This window comes from Elaeis guineensis, chromosome 3 (genome assembly GCF_000442705.2).
Source record: "Elaeis guineensis isolate ETL-2024a chromosome 3, EG11, whole genome shotgun sequence".
Lineage (NCBI taxonomy): Eukaryota > Viridiplantae > Streptophyta > Magnoliopsida > Arecales > Arecaceae > Elaeis > Elaeis guineensis.
Window position 1 is genome coordinate 92,523,588 of NC_025995.2, and position 17,798 is coordinate 92,541,385.

The 17,798-nt window shown below is 37.6% G+C and overlaps 1 protein-coding gene across 1 annotated transcript; it reads left to right on the forward strand.

Annotated features, from left to right (window-relative positions):
* Nucleotides 1-5,776: 5,776 nt before the first annotated feature.
* LOC105041998 (uncharacterized) lies at nt 5,777-12,231 on the forward strand. Its single transcript, XM_010919091.4, has 2 exons — nt 5,777-7,244; nt 12,082-12,231. The coding sequence occupies exons 1-2, from the start codon at nt 5,914-5,916 to the stop codon at nt 12,101-12,103; spliced, it is 1,353 nt and encodes a 450-aa protein (XP_010917393.2). The 5' UTR covers nt 5,777-5,913; the 3' UTR covers nt 12,104-12,231.
* Nucleotides 12,232-17,798: the final 5,567 nt, after the last annotated feature.

Genomic DNA, 17,798 nt, shown 5'->3' on the forward strand with positions numbered 1-17,798 from the left:
TTTCAGTCATGGATACAAGGTCTCTTTCTCTAGTTCTTTCTATTGAAGATACAAAAGAATCCAGTTTGAACCATAAGTAGTGTTTGTCCTTTGGATGTGAATACAGTCTTCATCAGATGAAAGATTTGCCAGAGTAATGTCCTATGTGAGCCTGACCAAATGATTTGACTTGTATTTATGGTTGATCTTGAGCCATCTATACTTCTATGTATAGGTGGACTTGGCCATTTATCATGATTGGTCTAAGTGTGCTAAACCTAGATTGATCATAAGTCATCAGAGCGCATGCAAGTGAAGGTAGTTCATTCCGGGAGAAAACACATCGAACCATCTGCATTGTAGATCAGGTGGATTGATCAACCAACTTTAAGGCTACCCCTGTAGCCAGTCCGAAGTCTTTAAATACAGAAATCTATGTAGATGCAGAAAAGGTTTTTATTTAAGGAAGTAAAAGATATTTTGCTTTGCAGCAAGGATCCAGGCAACAAAACTAAAATCATTTCTTTCATCGAATGATTGATGCAAATTGCTAATTCACATGTCACTTGACAACAAACTAACATGAACCCTCATTTCAAGATGATCTTGCACTGAAAACAGAGGATTTTGCTGTAAACTTTTCTATATTTACAACACCAGCACTGGTTTGAAATATTTTTTTTTTTTTTCAAGATTTGCTGGTCTCTAAGAGTTTGAGGATTTGAGCAGCCAGATGGATCTGTGTGCTGGGAAGCTTTGAACTAGTCTGCACTGTGTTATCATATAGTTGGGGTTAAAGATAAGTCCTTATTGGCCAGTTTTATGTCATGTTTGTTGCAAAGAGCTGCACATGTTGTACAGGAAATTGTTATGCCAGTAAGTTAACCTGGAGTCCCATAGGAGATGGATTTTAAGGACTAGCAGAAGGTGATCTGAACGATAGGAGTTGAGCATTTAGTGGCTTTAATCGAGCAAACTTCTTGAAATAACATCTTAGAAAGGCAAACAATCACTAGAGACCAGAATGATGAGAAAGACAGTTAGGTGCATTAAACAAGTAAACATGGATGTGACTAAGATGGATGGAAAATAATGATAACTTATTTTCATGGTTGGTAAGATGGATGTGGACAGATATTGAATGATCCAAAAGGGTTCAACATAGGGAATACAGTGTTTAGGTGGACAATGGATGTAATATATCTATTAATTCTTGCCTGGAACTAGTTAGCCGTCTAAACTTTACATTTTGCTTCTGTGGACTCAGCTTCGCAGGTTATTTAATCTGCTGGCTGTTGGGGTTTTGTTAGATCTATGGTTTCAAAAATGAGTTTTAAAATAGTTTATGTTTTGATTCTTTATTTACTTCTGTGGAAAAGGAAAAGCTATGTCTTTATTGTCTGCAAAATGAAAAGGCTATATCTTTATTGTTTGGGAAAATGAAAAGGCCATGTGTTTGGGGTGGAGGGTTTGAATCTGTTATACATGGTGTAAATACATTAGAAGGAACTTTGGCTGGTAAGTATCCTTATGAAAGAGATGGAAAGACCATGTCACTTGAGATTTTCTCTAGGGATTCATGAAACTGAGTAAGGTCATAATGTGGTCCCTGAATTTTATGAAGAGAAGGTCTCTTGGTATGATGGCTTAGATCTATAAATATCTTCATTGGTCTGACAAGCTAGGCATGCTAGAAAATCTAGTCTAGCTGAAGGAAGCAAGCCAATCGTTTGTAAACTTATATTCTACCATTTGGAGAGGTTCGGAAGATTGAAACATTTTTGGCACCATATCAGGTATGTGATTTTACATTACAAAATTTTCTATTAAATTTTATAGATAAATAAATAAGTATTTTTTTAACAATTTTGAAAATAGCTAACAGGGGTTATCCCCATATCAATGTCATGATGGTTAAACTATGTTAAAAATATAACTTACAGTTTTGGTTTTGATATACTAAATGATTGGCAAAGCTTGGAATCTACTTTAAAAATTGACAGCATGTATAAAATAGAGGAGACTGGCTTAGCCTCGCTTCAATACTTCAGCGAAGTTGGTACTGACTTGGTATGCGATTGCTGGGGCCATTAGTTGAAGGCATTGGGAGTGCCACCATAGGGAAGTACAATTGTTTGGACCTTTTCGTTGCTCATGAGATCACAAGGATGGCGTCAACCAGGCGACTTGAGAGTCCCTGTTAGATCACTAGATGGGATGTGCAACAAAATTAGAAAAGCAATGTTGAATAATGTGTCAAGGTGCCACTGATTCACCACTTTGTTCACCATTTAACATTGGCAAGAAGGGATTGGTGCAATCCATATTTTCACCCCATGCCACATTAGCTCCACCTAACTTGCAAGCAACTTGAGAGTCCTCTTAGACCACTAGATAGGATGTGCAACAAAATTAGGAAAGTATTGTTGAATAATGTTTCAGTGTGCCATTGATTCACCACTCGGTTCATCTTCCAACATGGCAAGAAGGAATTGGTGCAATTCATATTTTCGCCCCATGCCACATTAGCATCATCTATTTACAGGCAACTTGAGAGACCTGTTGGACCACTAGATCGGATGTGCAACAAAACTAGAAAAGTAATGTTGAATAACGTTTCAAGATGCCACTTTGATCACCATCTGATATGGCACGAAGGGATTGGTGCAATTCATATTTTTGAGGGTAATGGTGAATCACCCCATGCCACATTAGCACCAAATTGACTCCGGAATTTTGTGGGAAGAAGAACAGCAGTTGAAAGTGAGAATTTTGGGGCAGAGTCAACCATTGCTTCGTTCAGAAAATGAGAGGATACCAAAGGAGTTGGCCACTGAGGTCAATATAAGCGAGAGAGTTGGGCGACAAGCGTAGGCCAGATACTCAGCAAAGATGCAAGTGTTGTGCGGCACAAAGAAGAAAAGAGGCTAAGTGAAGCCAAGAAGGGGTAATTCTCCTCCGAACACGCCAAGATACTAGCTTAAATCATGCAATCTTTGTCTGTTCTTTACTCATTAGATTAGAGATCTGGCGTCATACTTTCCCACTCGTTTTCCCCCCATTAGACTTAATCATGCAATCTATCTGTGCATTATATTTGTTCATATCCACGCAAACCCCACCAAATAGCTCATTTGCTTCATCTACCATGCACAAATCTTAAAGTTCCTTGCTATGGATATTTGTTCAAGAGGTAACTATTTATTTCCACTTAGAGCTGATCGTGGGCTGATCTTTGGGCCTAAATTATATTTATTTTCAGGAAATATTCTTTGTGCACCGCATGCGGTGTGGAATGCACGCACAACGTGCCATGATTGGCTCAAATGCAGGGTCGGCGAAAAAAAAATTTTTTTTTCCCACATGCTGTCCGGTTCTGTACGTGAGCCAATCACCGTGCGCCGTGCATAAAAAAATTTTCTTATTTTTAGTTAGACTTTGGGCTGGGCCTATTCAAAATTGGACTGTGCCTCAGCAAGGGCATTAAACCACAGACCCGCCAATAATTTTTTTTAATTATAAATTTTTTATTTTATACAAACAAAAGTATAATAAGTCTCATAACATGTGGTGATTCAACCATATGTAGTTGCAAAAACCGTATAAATTGGTCCAAGCTCAAGCCGATGTGGTTACCCAATAAGACAAGAGCTACACCCGAAGCGTTAAAAACCAAGTTGAATACTAGGTTTTCTTAAGAACACCTAGTCAGTCCAAATCCATATTTAAAAATTTTATCTAAAATATATTTAAACTAGAATTTAAGCATTCCAAAATCAGATTTTAAATTTTTTTTTATCTAAAATAATTTAAATCAAGATTCAAAACTTTGCCCATTTAAAATCTTACAAGCAATGTAATCAGTAAAGATGATATTGTTATAGTTTGTATCAATCCTTGAAAATATACGAACACATATTAGATTTATTTCAAGCATACTATTATATTTCATTAATAAATTATTTTCATAAAAACATTTTAAGCTTTTAATACAAAACCAGAAAATAAATATTTTGTTTCTTTTTAAAAATTTAAAAATTACTACCTAAAACAATTAAAATATCAATAAATTTTATACTAATTTATATTACAAAAATAATTTTCTCTTGTTTGATACGAAGTCAAAGAAATTGATATACTTCATTTTGTTTGAAACCTTACAATTCATTAAGAAAATACCATTAAGTTCTGCATACCATTTTATATTATATATCCATTGTAGTTTATTTTAAAAAAGACAATTCATGATTATTTTTTATTTACATTGTAATTAGAAAGTGCTAAAAGATACATACCTAATAACAGTATTAAGATAGATAACTTGTTGATAATTGTATATGTTTTCTAATGTTATATCTAACTTTCAAGATATTTTAATTTTCATAAACAATCTAGTCTGTCCAGTTGACTTGAAGTCTTGATGGTTGGATATTAACCTAATAACTATAAAACAATGCCTTAAAAATCACACCATTCCCCCCATGACATAATTCAGCATATGAACTAATGTGGCAAAGCCTTATAGAAAGCAAAATCTTCAACTGAATTTAATTTCGAATTTATAAAGCTAGATGCTAGTTTTTAATAAGAATTTTACAACCTTTTTATGCAGGTCATTTGAAAAAAATCTTGTAACATTTGCACCTTCGATCATAACATTATTTGAAATCGAATTTTCATTCGTATACAAAAAACTTTTATCATTCAAAAAGTTTTAAGAATTTCTTCAATCCAAAAAGTCGAAATATATCCCTACCAAACAAGTGAATTATATAAAGCTAGTGCAGAGAAAAAGCAAAACGCGTGTACATTGGATAAAGGAGAGAAAAGAAGGAATCAAAAAAAAAAAAAAAAAAAAGACTTGAAAAGAGAAGAAGAGAGAGAAGTAGGAAAGGAATCCCGTTAGAAAAATCTCAAGTCTTAACCTTTCTATTTTTTGTTTTTATAAATTAAATATAGTACAAATTTTTCTCCCTTCCTTTAGCGGCATAGGTCCCATGGGGTAAAGTTGGGAGATTATTCTTTTGTTGAAGTGGCTGTAAAGCTCGTTTTGCCAGCAGCAGGAAAGCGCAAAGTCGGCATTGTAGCCCCAAATGAACGGACACCACTCCTCTTCGGTCGCACCAAAACCGGAATTATCCCTCCCTTTTCCGGGAAGATCATGGAGAGGAGAAACTATCCCATGCATGCACTGCTAGGCTGGTGCGCCACCAATGACAATGACTGGCCCATCATGCATCAGAATGGTCATACATGCAGTGCATATGATAATATTTACTTGGAGAGATATATGCCAGCATGGCTATTTTAATTTAACATGCACTGTATCTTGATATATATAAAAATCCGATTAAGAAGCTCAGATGTTTTTGGAGTTGAGAAGACTTAAATTAATTCAAAACTTTTATGAAGCGACAAATTTCAAAGCAGCTGGCACAAACTGCAAAGCGCTCCAGTTGTTTATTGGCACAGGTTGTATCATTCGCGGGAAAGAATGATTCCCCTTCGTTAACCACATCAACCGTTGGATCGTAACTTGCACGGACCTCAAAGCAACATCTACCATTGGATCATATATCGCGCACTCTTATTTTATCTCTATAAATTTCACAGTGGTCATTTTGCCATCCAACGGAGGATACGAGCGGAACCCTTTTTTATCGTGAAACCGCACCTTTTTTTCCTCAACCGTTTGATGTATCTTCCTCTCCTCTTCCCTTCTTCGCTTTTATTCTCTTCCTTTCTTCTGTTTCCTTCTTCTCTAGTGGATTCCCTCCTTCCGTACTTGCTCCCTCTCTTAGCCCCGAAGGAATTGAGTCAATGAGTCATTGACTTAGGACGGCGTTGCTCCTCTTATCATCGGCAACCTTCAGCAGCTAAGAGAAAAGACCAATAGATCTCCAAGACATTCATTCTTCCACCAACCATCGTCTAATGAATCCTACGCAGCACGACCAACTGGATACTTTGGTGGAAGACAGGAGAGAAGGCCGGCTCATCCTCCAAGGAGACGGAGACGGAGACGGAGACGGAGACGGTTCCTTCCTCTCGGCAATCGCTGCCATCGATGGCGATGAGCTCGGCGCCGAAGCCCTTGACAATGACGAGAAGCTGGCTCAGGAACTACAGCTCCAAGAGGTGCTCATGGCCTCCACCGAGTCCACAAAGCCACAAATCGAGCCTGGCGAGCCCTTGGCTCCTCCCCTTCCCTGCTGCTGCGAGATCTGTGCGAGACCGATGCCATCGCCGGAGGTTTTCCGAGCGCTGGCATGCTCTCACGCGCTCTGCCGCGCTTGCTCGGACCACTACATCGAAGCAGAGCTCCAGAAGGATGATGCTTCTTCCGTCAAATGTCCCCGTGCAAGCTGCGACTCCGTGCTCGAGCCCGAATCTTACAGGGGTTTTGTCCGGCCGGAGGTCTTCCATCGGTGGCTTGATGCCCACCGGAGAGGTGATCAGAAGAAGAGCATCGTCCTAATGGAACAGCGTCAAAGCGTAGAGCAACGCAGCGATCCCATCTTCCACGTCTCCATCCAAGGAGAGTTCGACCGCCGCGACCTCCTCCAGCTCACAAACACCTTGCTTGATGCTGTGGCAGCGCCGGGAGATGGCGGGGGCGATCCAAGGGGGAAGCAACTGATCGAATTCCCTCATTCCATGACGGAGATCGGGCAGTCGTCAAACACTTCGCAGGTCGTCGACGAGTTCTACTGCGCTATCTGCATGGAGTCGAAGCCTCTTCACGAGGGCTTCGACATAAATGGTTGCTCCCACAAGTTCTGCATGGACTGTGTGGGACTCTACATTGCAGCGAAGGTCGGAGAGAATTCGACCGTGATCGGCTGCCCTGACCCAGGATGCAAAGATGGGAATCTGGAGCCGGAGATGTGTCGATCGATCCTCCAAGGAGAAGTGTTCGACCGTTGGGGTGTCGTTCTGTGCGAATCGGCGCTTGGAACGGCGAAGTTCTACTGCCCCTATAACGACTGCTCGGTGCTGCTATCGAAGGAAGGTAGCAATAATGGTGGCGAGCAGGTGATGACGGATGCGGAGTGTCCTCATTGCAAGAGAGTGTTGTGCGCTCGGTGCGGCGTGCCATGGCATGAGGGCGTCGACTGCGAGCAGTATCAGCAGCTGGAGGAGGATGAGAGGGGGAGGGAGGACCTGATGCTGAGGCAATTAGCCAGAGGAAGCAAGTGGCAGAGGTGCCCCAAGTGTAAGTTCTATGTGGAGAAGATTGAAGGTTGTGGTTTTATTAGCTGCAGGTAATGCTCACCCTACTCCCTCATGTCAAATTCCCTAGCGTGGATTTCCGATTTAATTGCTATGTTGCTTCTTTGTTTGATTTCTTGATATGTGATCCAGTATTTGAACGTGAGTACGATGGCATTTATCGAAATATACCATGCAATAGGAGCTACATAACATAGCAAAGATGGCATGATGTGATTTAGCAACCATGCATGTATATAGTTTGATTGGTTCCATTTATTTGCTCCTTTGATAGAATACATTATTTATAGCTTTTCTTTGCATACAGTAGGATATATGCTATCTTGATGTCCATTGGGCCCTCTTAGGCCACCTGGTTCAGCTGTTTCGACTTATTTGGGGATTAGGCACTGGTGACCTAGGCTCCAGTCCCCACTTCACCTAGATGCATGTTGTTGTTCTATCTGAACAAATTTTGTAGATGAGTTCTATTGCGGTCCCAGCCTTTTGATTTGTACGACAGGAAAAGGGTAAACTTTTTGTTTGTGTATAACTATCCTCAATTTTAATTCATTGCTATTCTTTCTTCTTAGGCTGTTTGCTTTTGGATTATCCATTGGCAATTTAGTTTGTGTACCAGTGTGCAGTTGTCTGCTCTTTGGCTTACCCAACGCATGTTCCATGATCCCGGCATTTTAGTTTATAGGATAAAACAGCCAGACTTTCTCTCAGCATTTAACTATCCTAAATGTTTGTTCTTTACTATTTAATTTTTATCTATTGTCTCCTTTTGGAATTTCAATTGGTAATTTAGTGATTTACTCTAAAAATTATCTGCACTTTAGCTCAACCCACAGTCTATATCCATCTTAATTACCACCTTTGCGTATATGACCTGTATGTCTCCCCCACAGCTAAAATGCTTCTCTCAAACTTCCTCCTCATCCAAGGAAGAAGGATAGAGAAGGGTGCCTTATACTTACCCTATGTTCCTTATTTTTTCTCCTCGTTTTGCTCCATTATCCTTTTATCTGTTTTCGATGAACAACTTGATCATAGTTTTTTTTCCCTTGATTATAAGTAAAACATAAACAGCACGGAAATAGAAGGTGGTTTATGGAAAGAAAAATTAATGAGTCTAAGAATTAATCAGTGTGTCAAAAAAATTAATTTTTTTGTACTAGGAGACTATATTCATCAAAGATGTTAGTGCCACTACATAATCAAATGGGAAAAACTAGCTAAGTGACAATTCTAGAATGATGTGATGCATCAGAGATAATTCCGAACAAGTGAGGACTCGAGGGATAACCATACGAGCTACTGCAGAGTGTGTCAAGGGAAAAGGTCTGGAGATGGAAAAGTGACTTGAGATGCATATTCAAGCTTAAAATGGAATTTGTCTACGACGGAAGATTCACTTCTATGCGGTGATGCGTTGTTTTAATTACTTTGGATAGCCATTACTTACCTCGTATGCTAAATAGTACCTTCCAATTCCCTAATATATGTATAGGGTTGGAAGTGGGCTCGGGCTGACTCAAGGCCCATTGTGCCAAGCCGACTTCTAGTCGGACTTTGAGCTAGGTCCAAAATAGTTTAAATCAGGCTTGAGGCTAAATATAGGATCCGTTCGTCTTTCAAGCCGAACTCGGATATATCTTTGGCCCAACCTAGATCCAACATATTTTCGAGCCTAATCAATTAGCCAGATAGCGTTAGCTACTTAGTTTAGTGAATTAGCCCAAAATATATAAAGCTTAAGTCCCATTTCATATTCCGGATCTTCCGATGTTTATCACTTCACTCCAACTCCAACTCAAGGAGTTCTAGCCCCTGGCTATCTACATGACCACCGCCGCCTCCTCCTCCTCCTCCTCCATCACCAATGGAGATCGGGGCAGAGTACATGATGGCAGTGGCAGCAATCAAGACAAACATGTGGTGGCTGGCGGAGAAATAAGTGCAGAAGATCAGGAGGCTCGAGGAGGGTAGGTGTAGGTGGGCGCTCCAGCAGGTGAACATGACAACAGCCGTGCAGGAGTGGCTAGGAGGATCGGCATGCGTGGCGACATGGGAGCGAGACATATTAGGGCTCGGCGTCGCCGCGATGGAGGGGTTCCTAGAGTCCTTGCTTTCGCCTCCACTCGATGGTTAGTTGAGCGAGTTTGTGATTCTACTCCCAGCTAAATATACCAAAAGGAACAAAGGATTTGAGCGAAGCTTGTGATCTTTTATTCCTTTTAATTTAGCTCAATTTTTGTAAGGGTTCAACTTCATCAAGCATCTCGAGATTAGCACCAGTGACCTAGAGGTCCGATGAAGTCATCCTCGAGATCTAGAGGGCTCGAGATCGTGCCTCACCCATTCTGTCAAGTGCCGGGCAGCAGCTTCACCATGGGTTCAACTTCATTGGTGGCCCTTTCATGTGGGTCAAGAGAGAGGGTGGGGAGGCTGCCGAGGAAGGGGGCATGGAGGAGGGGGGGGTCATTGAAGAGGGACTTGAGGTGGAACATCCAATGATTGTTGATGGAGCCGGACCTGACATAGGTGGCAACACCGGTGAGCTTAGAGTGGAGGTGAGTGAAGCAAAGGTAAGGGCATCAGGTTGGCCCAATCAGGCTCGAACCAAACTCAAGCCTAGGCTCGGGCCGAATTTTTTTCAAAAAAATCAAGCTTAAATCCAGTACGAAGCCCAAAAAATTATTCCAGGTTGAGCTTGGGTAGGGGTAAGGCCCAGCATAGCCTAGCTCAGTTCCAGTCCTGTGTATGCACTAGCCTATACCGGTACTTTCCAGGGAAGTAATTAGTAGTGGTGCAATTGAAACAATATGTTATATGATCTGCAGAGGCTTTGAATATAGCCTGAAAACTTAGAGGAAAGATATGTCAATGCAACTGATTATGGTGAGGCAGAAATCCCACTATAGCACGTATAATGCAGGAGTAGATGGTAACCGGAAGAAGAGTGAAGGTGGGATCACTCTCTTTCAAATCTGAAAACACCATTTTGGTTGGTTACTTTAATAAATACAACTTCACGTACTCCTTGTAAATCCTAAAAATCCACCAAAAGGGAGGAAAGAGAAAATAGAGAGAATTTAATAACGATTTCTGTAAGAGAATTCTCATCATCAATAATTCAAATACCTCTATATGGTTACAAGAGGAGCCCTAATGGAGCATTTATAAGTAGTACGAGGTAACTATATTCTTCAATTTCCATTGTGGGATTTCAAATCCTATTCTTATTTGAAGAATCTTAACTACTAACTTTCTTAATAATATCAAAAGTCCTCAAAAAAATATTTAAAAAATCAAAACTTCTTAAAATTAACTAATATCAATTTTCTAACTAAGATTAATAAATAATTAATCATCAAAAACTAATTCTATTTTGAGATCCATAGATACGGGTCCTTGACCACATGCATATAGGATTCATGACTCTGGCAGTCGAGACTCACAGCTATTACATGTTCTAGCCACCCAATATCAATATATGTTGATAGTAAATTATATAAATTTAAAATGGATAATGGGATAATTATTTTTTTTTTCTAACTCCCTACTCATTTTTGTTTACAAAATCTCTATTATTTTTCCTCATTTCTTTTAGGGAGTATGTTGGCTTCCTACAATAACTAGTAGTAATTGGACCCTAGTTGCAGGGGGTGGCCTTTTTCCAGTGAGATAAACTGCTATAATTGGAAAGGATTTTAGAGATGTCCTTATGATGGGTTTAAGTCCAAGCAAGAACTATTAGGGATGCAAATAGGTTGGGTCGGACCGGATCATGAGTGATCCTGATCCGACCTAATTTCTTGATCAGATTTAAATATTAGACTCAAATTCAGTCCAACAGAAGATTGAGTCAGGTCAGATTGGGTCCATGATCAAGTTTTTTGATCTAACGGATTATTCGGATCAAATCGATTTCATATATAATTCAATTTCGATCCATGAAATACGGGTTCGATTCGAGTCTGGATCAGGCCGATTCGGATCTAAGTTATAAGTAATAAGATCCATAAGTAGAAGATCTATAAATAAATCTTATTTGTACTACAAATTTTGATGTTGATATATGAGATTATCATAGCTCCCATATCCCATACTCTTCACTTAAGAATTCAAAAAGTCTCCTCACCATTGTTCCTAACTTGGTTAATCCAAATTCAAAATATTTTAACAAGATTTTAAAAAATAAGGATCTAAAAATCAATAGAATGCCTTCTTAAGAACAACAGATATTAAAGCAGGCTCAATCAAAATTAATATTCATATAATATAGGAATAAAGAGAGATAAGGATGGGTTCAGATCGGATTGGATCGGATCATTTATCTCAAGACTCAAATTAGTCTCTACGGATCGAGTCGGATCGGGTCGGATCAAAATTTAACAAATTCAAATGCGATCCGAAAAATAGAATGGGTCTAATTTCACAACCCGACCTAGATCCACTGGTCTTTAAAACGATTCGAATCCGATCTTTGTGGTCGGATCACAGTCAATCCAATCCATTTGTAGCTTAACAAGTATGTAACAACCCAGAATTTATCTAAAAATACTAATTAAATAGATATTATTTGAATTCATTGACTGTATATAAATACCTAAGATCTATCTAGTGCATAGCAAATATGGAACTAAATATATGTCAGCCATCATATAGTATGCTTTCCATTTCTTTATCTTTCTATCATCATTTTTTATCCCTATTTTGGGAATTGTGCAATAACCAAGTCTTCCTCTTACAGTATCTTAATAAAAAAATAATTGGTAATCCTATTATTGTGTATCTAGTTTCAAAGATCCTACAATTTCTTTGCATGATATGTTGCTACTTCTTGCATATACTAACGTTTTGTTTGGCTATAATTTGAAGGTGTGGATTTCACTTCTGCTAGTCTGTGCATCTCCATTGTCGAAGGACAACCATTATTGCAACAATTGTCTGGGCGGTACTCAACAACCTTAAACTCCTACTTAACAAAAATTTGTGAGAAATTCTAGCTTAGTCAATTTTTGTTATCTTTTTTCCTAGAATTGCTTTCAGTGTGTTCCATCCAAGAATTTTGTCTTGTTTTGCAAGATAGAGGCATCTAAAAAGATTATGTTCTTTCTAGTGACACAAAAGATCTTGTTTAGTGGGGCAATTCTATTTGCAGAAGTTTGAACACTTTTAAAACATAGCATGTTTTTGAACATAATTTGTGCGCAATAATCATGGTTTGAATGAGAAGCTGCGTCATATTTGGTTGATTTGGAAGGTTAGTTCTGCTTGTGTAGCTTAGCCTTTCATGGTTGGCATAGACAAACAGCCTTAACCAAGGTTGAATCAAGTATCAATATGATACAAACTACGTATCAGTCAATACTAATATAGTATGCCTAATATGGCACGGTACCAACTTATATGGCAAATATTGTCTAGATATATAAATGTTAAAAATTATAAGCACCAACTTCCTGAATGCTTTTGTCCCCTTGAGCCATTGCTCCAGCTCTTGCTTGTGGAGTTTTGTGGTTATTATGCGGTTTGAAGTGACCTACCAATAGATTCTTTAAAAAAGGGACAGATCTACAGAATAAAAACCACTTTTTTTGTGGTTTTTGAAACTCTAATATCAATTGCACAAGCAAAAATCTTATCGTGAGTATATTAAACAAAACTATCAATCACATATGCTAGTATATGTGTACGGCAAACATATATTTAAAAAGAAGCATATTATGATTATTAACTATTTGGATTGATTTGGTTGGTTTCATATTTTGAATTTTAAAGAGAGAGAGAGAGATGACATCAAATGAGACATAAAAGAGGATGGGCCGGGGAGAGAGAAAGTAGGCCTCTGGATTAAAATAAAAATCTTATCTACTGAAAGTATGTATGGCTTCATATTTACAATATATATTCTATTATACGATACGAATATGGTTCCAAGGAGTGCGAATAGAAATATCCGTTCCCACGTCAAATGATCATCAATATACTAATATTCTTCTAAATCAAGGGGAGGATAATGTTGATTGAGAGTGAGATTGATCTCATCCAATGGGGATAATGTTGATGAAAATGGGAAGATCTTGTTTGTTGGGGCAAGTAGAGAATTGTTTATAGTAAAAGAAATAAATAATAAAAATAGATATATGGAAGTGTCTCACTTTCTTCATTTGTCCTAAGAAGTATTTACTGCTCCTTTAATTAATTATTTTAAATATACAGATTGATAAAATTAAAGGCTCAACTCATTCTTTCTAAATGTAGTATCAATGGTAACTTTAATCAATGTGAGTAGGACTTTAATCTACTTTCATGATTCCATCTCATACCTTACTCTTGTGCTTATTTAGTTTTTTATTTAAGAAATTGAAATGGAAGATTATTTTTCTATAAAAATTGCAAGATGCAAAAAATACAATCTTACTTAAAATAAAAGCAACGTCTATTCATTCAACCTATAGAACGGCTAGTTTTCCTTTCATTGGCAACCATGCATCCATATACCCAACATGCAATGCAAAAAGATCAATCTCATCGTAGCAGAGAAATTCTTTGTGTACCATTAGTAGTATAGAAAATTCGATACAGAGCGTATCATTTTATTTGATTGGTCCACGTAGTCATCGCTTTCTAATGCGCATTTAATGCCCATAGTTCAGTTTTTTCATTTAAAATTTTTACATTATGAAAATTTTTCAACTCTTTGAAAAAAATTATAACATCCTGTGACAAATTATAACTTCTGACATATAAAATGTCATAATATGATCCAAAAAATCATGATATTTTGTGGCATATTATGATATCTTGCGTCAAACTATGATTTCCTGCATACAGAATTCATAATATGGTCCAAGATGTCATAATATAGTCCAGGATGTCATAATATAGAAGTAACATTTTTGTTCAACTACTTTTCAATGCGCATTTAATGCCTACAATTCTGCTTTTTTGTTTAAAAATTTTGACTGACGAAAGTATCCCTACTTTTTAGAAAAATTATGGCATCCTCTAGCATATTATAGCATCCTGCTTAAAATTATAACTTCCTATACACACGGATGTAATAATATGGATATAAAATTTATAATTTTTTCTAAAGAATAAGAGTATTTTCGTCATTCAAAATTTTTAAATGAAAAAATAAAACTGCATACATTAAATATACGTTGGAAAGTAGTGGCTACATGGATCAATCACATAAAATGGTACGTTTCACATCGGATTTTCTATACCGCTCGTGGTGTACAAAAAATTTTGCCATCATAGTACCTTTGCATCATTTTAGTAACTTTAGCCGCTTAATGCCGATCTGGGTCACAAGAGCAGTAGTGATCGAAATCTATAAATAAGAATATTGTGGATTTTCCGGGACCACTAAGCTGCCCTTTTAACTACAATCCTTTATGGATAAGTTGCCATACAAAGAGAAAATCTTCTCATATGTTATTTCAAGTTCTTTTCTTCCTTTCTATCTTCTTCTTCTTCTTCTTTTTCTTTTTTTTTTTTTTTTTTTTTTTTTGTGAAGATCACACATCTAAAAAAATACTTGATTTGAAAATTCTATGTTTTTTCTTTTGAATGAAACTTTTATTGAGATTAGAAAAAAATTAAAATTGAGTGGAGAAAAGATTTTAAAAAAATTATATTACAACTGATAGATGGAACAGAACTAAGAAAATTGAAAAGAAAGAATCAGACATCATATGCTATATATCAGCCTTCATAAAAGATCTCTACAAATATTTCTAATCTTCATCTGAATTTTTCTAAATCTTGACAGAAGATTCTGATCACATAATATAGACTAGCCATCAAAAATATGAAATCCTTTAAAGGCCACCATTGCAACAAATGAATGCTTGTTAAGAAAAATCTTGAAATTTTGTTCTTTACTCTCCGAAATGATTCAAAGCCACAAGTCTATAATCTCATGGTCCAAAAGCACATCTTTGTCAAAATTTGTTTGATAATTTGATGACACTACCAAAAAAGTTCTTCAAACATTTCAACTGCAGTTTTGATGCACATACACCTGGCATTGGTTGTCCGAAATAGACGGAGAGGTTACACATGGCAGATTGGACCCGCAGAACAACAAGACTGGTTGCTTCCTGCTCCCATCGTTTGGAACGACGTGTGGTTGCGGGTCAATCCCGGAACAGTGATGAACTCCCCCACCCAATCACTCCACAGTCTTTTTTGCGGGAATAAATTTAACCTTAGAGACGCCGCCTCTTTCACAGAACTCGTAAATTTGAATTGAGAAGTTGAGTCATGGGTTAGAGAGTTGAACAAAAACATTAAAAAAAATAAAAAAACTAAAAAAAAAGGGTCCTTGTTGGGTTTTTTAAGTAATGCTCATCTTAGGCTTATATAATATAGGATAGGTCACTGGGTCCGAGCAATCTAATATTTAGATACGCTTGAATCAAAAGGCCATCTAATGTCTCCTTTTGATGGAAAAAAAGGCCATCTTTTGTCATCTCTAACTATCCAAAAAAAAGACCATCTTTTGTCATTTCTAACTATGATCACTGATCTTACCTAGGATTGCAGTGCTAAAAAGCAAAGAAAAGAGTCCTTTGAGAGATTCATTGGCTCTGATTCAGAGAATCGTGCTGCTTGCTAGATCAACCAAATCATTTAATCCACCTTCTAGACCTTCAAAAGGAATGCCAAACTCCAGGGCTGGTGTAAACCAGCACATTCATCAAGCCCCCAAGTCTTCTTATTTGTACCATTCCTACTACAAATTGCAAACACCAATTACTTCATGATATAAACGCAAGATCTCATGCAGAAGAAAGTTTTATACAACTTCACAACAACCTCCAATACACAAGGACAGACACAGGATTAATGGCAAACTACCCAATTACCACAGATCTCATTTACAGTGGGACCAAAAACCACCTTAGCTGCAGGATTTACCAGCAAATTATCGAAATGGAGGCTTTCGCTGCTCCTCGAGCCAATTGGCACCATGTGCCAGTGAACCTGGTTGTTCTAATCTGGTTATAAAGTCTCTTGATGGTTGTACCAGAGAATTGAGATCAAGTCCCACCTCCAATAGGTTGAGGAAGACTTGGGTACATTGTGGGAGGGCTATGACCACAGCATACAGCTAAGGTCGTCATCAAGTAGAGTGGCCCTGCTCACCAAGGACAGGGTAAAGTTTTATATATATATAGGACTAGGGTGCAGCATGACCAAGGAATGAGATAAGGATGGAAGGCCAAGTTGGTTGTAAATAAAGCGGAGATACCTACTGTGCAGCCTCCAATTAAAGCAGATGCACTGTACCTGGAATCACCAAGATAAGGAGGCTGTCTCATGACCATTAATGACTAACAATTACGGCAACGGAGCGGCCCATTCAAATATCCGTCCCGCGAGTAAAAACTTCGTACCCACCTCCGGATACATATAAATATTATAAAATTATTATAATATATATATATATTAAAATTATATCCAATTAATTAGTATCAACACGTACTATTACTCATATCCAATCCACTTCAAATATTTTTTCTAAAACATATATTCATTAAAATTCATCCCATTCAAACCGAATCAAAGATCCGATGAATCTACTAAAATTACCACCCCTGGTTCTTTCCCTTTATCTTCTGTTGGCAGCTGCATCCAGAATCATTGGAAACCATTAGCCGTCAAAGTAACATATCCATGATATAATCCTAAACAGAGCAAAAGAAAAGGATTCATGTAATCGATCCCAACTAATTTGGAATCAAAGCTTAGTTGAGTTACTATTCTTGACATGATCCCACCATGAACGAGAGATCAAAGTAAACATGAACCTCAATTCCATCTTTAACATTCATTCCGCAATTAGATAACAATCTCATAAATTACTCATCCAGAACTGAATCCAATAATCAGAACAAAAATTGTTAATATTTTAACTTTCAAGACAGTGGTAGAATGCTGAGTGGCGTGCTTTTATGTGACACAAATTTGCAGCCAAATAGCTTTTTTTTTTTTTTTTTAATGGACATATTAACCTCCTCTATGCTTAACAACTCTAGTTACGCTGGTTGGCATTCTTCTCTGATTTCTCAAAAGAACCTTCTAAATGAAATAGACGAAACAAACATATTAAAATATACATATAAAGATACAATATTAACCTCTGTAGCTATCAGCTATTTTTCAATTTCAAGCTAACAAAAAGTCAGTGAACCCCTGGAATGGTACTTCGTATCTCATGTTAAGTGCTTGTGTTGGTGATTTATCCAAAGCAGAATGCCAACTGATTTCAGTTTTAAACAAAACAAATTATAATATCAAATTATCATATTCAAATGGTGGATCATGAGATTCTAATGACCCTTTCCATAATCCTTTCTGAATAGCTGGAGCCATGGGATTCCAGCAAAAGAAAAGAAACCATTATGCCCAGCCCAATCCATCACTTTTGATTTGATATGGATTCTGCGAACGTCCATACGCCTCATGAGATTGCAGCTTTATAGCAATTATTTCATCTGCATCTCAAACCTTAATAATAACCAGCCCAAGGAAATAACCAACAAGAGGAAACAAGCATATAAAGGTGCAATCTCAAG